Source organism: Penaeus japonicus, unplaced genomic scaffold (assembly GCF_977035675.1).
Source record: "Penaeus japonicus unplaced genomic scaffold, GWHDUDI00000001_assembly GWHDUDI00000040, whole genome shotgun sequence".
NCBI lineage: Eukaryota > Metazoa > Arthropoda > Malacostraca > Decapoda > Penaeidae > Penaeus > Penaeus japonicus.
Genome location: NW_028234442.1, coordinates 10849779 through 10854778, shown reverse-complemented (window position 1 = coordinate 10854778; position 5000 = coordinate 10849779). Strand labels below are relative to the sequence as shown.

The following is a 5000-nucleotide window of genomic DNA, read 5'->3' as shown; positions in this document are numbered from 1 at the left end:
GGACTGCACATGCCATACTTTTCAATTTGTTGTTATAATGGCCAACATGATAATTGCATTGTCAAATGATTGATGCGGCCTATGTGCTCCAGTAAAGGTCAGCAAATCTTCACCACACATACTCTGGTTATATAAAGCTTTTCCTGGTTCCTTATTTTACATTCATTTATGAGAAAAGTCTACCAGCCCCCCCTTGACAAAAATATATGGGGTAGGTTTGTTAGTCCTTCGTGGACTGCTGACTGATTAGCATGAGGCCAATAGGGATATATGGGCGTCTTCTAAACAGTTATTTAAGAAAAATAAAGAACAACCTTTCTTCACACAAAATATTACCATTATGTGCATAATTGCAGACCTCCCTGGTTACTTATCATAACGTAAGAAACAAGTCTTAAACGGCTTCAAAACTTTAACCCAAACAAATATTTGTGATAAATGTACATTATTATTTTTCATGAAAGAATGTGACTTGTAGTAGGAGTCATGATTGAAGTTATAATTGTGCAAAATAAGTTACAGTTCAGGAGCTCCGGTTATATTTGTCATGCCAGGTAGAGATTGAGAATTTTCAACCTGGATATTTTAATGTATTTGAATAGTCAGTTTTTCATATTCATCTTTTATTATTAGAATACAGCTAACTTTAATTTATTATGGAGATAATGAATCTAGAATCTGAGATAACTGTTATGTATAAACAATATTTGTCCTATAAGATAGCCAAACAGGATATTTGAACTTAGGAAAATGACTCATAAATGTTCTTTACGATTAGATAATTATTTTCTTTTGGCTTAACATGCTGAACTTTTCAGACATAAAGGTATTCTCATAATGTTTGAGGTATAATCATGGTTGAAATAATAGATGTCTCAATATTTTCAGATTATTAAAATCCAGTAGACTGTATACAGAGAAAAAAACAACATTGCTAGCCCTTATGCAGAAGAAATATGTAAAGCTGTAAATTAGTAGCAAACCTAAAACAAATTTACAAAAAATAGGTCTTGGCGGTGTTACATGGTTGAAAAGGGATTGTTATCTAGATAGAAAATAATAGAGAGGGGGGGGGGCAGAGGAAAGAGAAAGGATGGAGAGAGAGCCAAGAAAGTTTTACCGGGACTATTAGTATAAATCTGTATTTCCATTCACAGCATGAGATTTAGAAAGATTTTGGGCCATGACCTCACCATCGGTCACTATTTGCTTAAATAATATACAGCTATGTATATGCTTTTACAATTTACATGATTCGCACATGTATAGAAATATGAGATGTATGAGGCAAAGTTAGCTACAAAAAAATCCTTTGTTCAATTCCTCATAATCGAGAAAACTCCAGGTTCCACCTTTGAAACTTATGCCTGCAGCTGTTTGATAAAGGCATAAAGAAATATTTGAGATGGGAAGAGTATCTGCTAGGTGGCTTGCCTGTTGTAGCCCTTGTCTTTAAAACTATATGGTGGGTTCAGTAACTTGAAAACATCCCCTTTTGTCATACAAATGTCCTACATTTGCTGAATAAGGACTGACTTTGATTTTATAATGTAGTTTCAGTAATGCTCCTGAACTTAGTGAATATTCACATACCATTTATTCAGGAAGATTGGTTATTACAATATAATTGTTAGATAGTGCTATAAAGTATATTTGAATGAGAGAAAAAAAAGGTTTATTTACTGACTATGATTATTATAGTTTATTTGTTTATTATTTTTTTATTTTCTAGTAAGAGAAGCAATTATTATTTTTTTCCATTAATAAGATTTTTTCTTTTTTTTTATGAAGGTGAATAATGTGCGATGGATCAAGAAACCCCCCTGCCCCTGGCCACTCCTTCTGGGGGTAAAACAGCCATCCAGTCTCTTCAACAGGAGGACAAAGGCAACATCAGTAACTGTGGATCCAGTACTGCAAGCAATAATGGTCAGGACATGTTAGGTGCAGATACAGCCACCTCCAAAATTGCCATCATTAGTACAGATGTGAATGGCTGCTCAGCTCCCATAACTTCCCTGTCCCCAATAATACTGCCCTCTAACTCTTTTTTGTCATGGAAAGATACACATGGCATTGCCAGGAAGGTGAAGGTCATCAGAGTGGAGCAGCAGAGCAGTACATCTTGTACATTACCCACAGCCAAAGTTATTTGCACACCCACAGACTTGCCACAGGATCTCGGCACATCCTCTAGCACCACCATCATGACTCCTGTAGCCACTTCTAGTGACAGTGCAAGGACTACTCTGGTTACTGAGGGAAAGTCTTTGATAGAGCAAGATGGAGATCAGACTGGTTGTTATGTAGGACAAGAGATGGAATTGCCAGGTGGGGACCAGGAGAACTTAAGTACAAAGACCATTTTGGGCGAAGACCATGACTTAGATTGTAATGTCACTCATGCCATTGCCTCGGCCACCTCCGCTGCTACGTTCACAACCAAAGAGGAGGCACATGAGGTGGAGATCCACTCGTCTCCTGTTGAGTGTGAGGTGTCATTTGGTGGAGAGGGGGAAACTGGTAGCGATACTCAACCGGAAAGGAAATCCAGGAAAATTGTTATGAGAAAGACTAAACATAATCGCTCCAGCAGGGCTCTTACCTTTGGTCGCATGAGACAGGAAAGGCAGGTGTACCCATGCCATCTGTGTGGGAGCTTATTGTTCCCAGGGGCAGCTGCACACAACCTGGACCTACAGCAGCCCCTGCCTCTCTCTTCTTTACTCCCGTCCATTCTCTTGGCTTCCCTTGGGATGTCTTGCCCTCTTCCTCAAGCCAAGGGCGTTGAACTTTGTAAAAGATGCTATGACTTACTAATGGAAGGAGATGCCACCTATAAAAAGTTGCAGGGTGTAACAGAGCGCATGAAAGATGCTTGGCCAGCCTACATTCTGGACTCTAAAGCACTGGACAACACTATCAAAAGTAGTGTGATAGCAACAGTGCCTATCAGTAATGAGCCAGTATGCCCTGTTACTCCCCCAAGTCACATAACTTGCAGGAAGTATGTTCCTATTTTGCCTAAGTCAGAGCAGGGATCAGGAGTGTCACTGGAAACAGATAAAAAAGCAAGAAGTAAGACGCAGAAGATCAACACCAAGAAGAAGCCACAGCCCGGTGAAGGGAACAACCACAAACTGTGTATCTGCGGACTTTGTGGGATGGACTTCTATGGTGAGCAAGACTGGTGCCTGCACATGGCAGCAGTCCACCATGTGCAACCTAGCTGGCTCTGGTACAGTCTCCAAGCCACACTCAAGATGCAAATTGGCAAAGAGCTGGAGCGACCAGACCCACTGCCTCACCAGGACTGTAGAGACAATAGAAAGTTCCGGAAATGCCATGCATGTGGAAAGACCTTTTCTGAACGCCATGAATTGGTGCAGCACCTACGAGAATTGCATAATATGGTGGTGGATGACGAATTTTTGGCCTCGATCTCCGGGGAAGCAACAAAACAACCACAAGAGCCACAGCCTGTAGCTGCTGTACACATCAAGACAGAAGTTATGTGGGATCAGCAGGACATGTATAGTCAGACCTGGCAACCTGAAGGCGACCAAACATGGCAACAAGAGGAACATGTGAGGCATCCTGAGACTAGTGAGGCATGGCAGACTGGGGATGACCATACATGGCAAGCTGAGGATGGACAGATTGACAACACCTGCTCATATGAGGATGCAAGAGCAAGATTGTTAGCAGAGGAAGACACAACTCTGTCCAAAAGTAATACAAGGGATAGGTCACCAGAAGAGGCAGCAACCAGTACTTTACCAAATCACGTGGAAGATCCTCGGCCATCAAGAGGTGCGCGATGGTGGTGTCGGGCCTGCGGGCAAGCCTTTAACAGTCTCGGGGCTCTGCATCGCCACAAACAACAAAATCACCCGGGCATGCTCCGAATTGCCTCCAGGACACCAAAAGTCGAACCTCTGAAGGAAGCCACGGTAAGAGAGGAAGACATGGCAAGCGGAGAGGAGGCAAAACAGGCAAGCCTCAAGTGCATAGTGTGCGGAGTGAATGTTGAAGGGAAGAAGAACTTGAAGAGACACATGGAAGCAGAGCATGAAGGTTCTGTTGTTATTCTGGAAGGTGACGGGTGCGGGGGCGTCATTAACCATCGCCTCAACCTCACTACTGCCCCAGAGAGCGAGGCGGACGCCGAGGAGAGACAACAGCAAGTCATAAGTCAGAACTTTGCCCAAGGAAAGAGCAAGAGCAAGATTGTTAGCAGAGGAAGACACAACTCTGTCCAAAAGTAATACAAGGGATAGGTCACCAGAAGAGGCAGCAACCAGTACTTTACCAAATCACGTGGAAGATCCTCGGCCATCAAGAGGTGCGCGATGGTGGTGTCGGGCCTGCGGGCAAGCCTTTAACAGTCTCGGGGCTCTGCATCGCCACAAACAACAAAATCACCCGGGCATGCTCCGAATTGCCTCCAGGACACCAAAAGTCGAACCTCTGAAGGAAGCCACGGTAAGAGAGGAAGACATGGCAAGCGGAGAGGAGGCAAAACAGGCAAGCCTCAAGTGCATAGTGTGCGGAGTGAATGTTGAAGGGAAGAAGAACTTGAAGAGACACATGGAAGCAGAGCATGAAGGTTCTGTTGTTATTCTGGAAGGTGACGGGTGCGGGGGCGTCATTAACCATCGCCTCAACCTCACTACTGCCCCAGAGAGCGAGGCGGACGCCGAGGAGAGACAACAGCAAGTCATAAGTCAGAACTTTGCCCAAGGAAAGAGCAAGAGCAAGATTGTTAGCAGAGGAAGACACAACTCTGTCCAAAAGTAATACAAGGGATAGGTCACCAGAAGAGGCAGCAACCAGTACTTTACCAAATCACGTGGAAGATCCTCGGCCATCAAGAGGTGCGCGATGGTGGTGTCGGGCCTGCGGGCAAGCCTTTAACAGTCTCGGGGCTCTGCATCGCCACAAACAACAAAATCACCCGGGCATGCTCCGAATTGCCTCCAGGACACCAAAAGTCGAAC

At 43.8% G+C, this 5000-nt stretch overlaps 1 protein-coding gene across 1 annotated transcript in view; it reads left to right on the top strand.

The window, feature by feature from the left end:
• Nucleotides 1-5000, top strand: part of LOC122255935 (uncharacterized) — a 7850-nt gene that overhangs the window by 990 nt on the left and 1860 nt on the right. The window contains exons 2-4 of the mRNA XM_086534040.1: nucleotides 1792-4231; nucleotides 4356-4796; nucleotides 4984-5000. The exon at nucleotides 4984-5000 is cut by the window's right edge and continues 328 nt beyond it. Of these exons, the coding sequence (XP_086390166.1) occupies nucleotides 1806-4231; nucleotides 4356-4796; nucleotides 4984-5000 (2884 nt within the window). The 5' untranslated portion in view covers nucleotides 1792-1805. The remainder of the gene's footprint in view (nucleotides 1-1791; nucleotides 4232-4355; nucleotides 4797-4983) is intronic.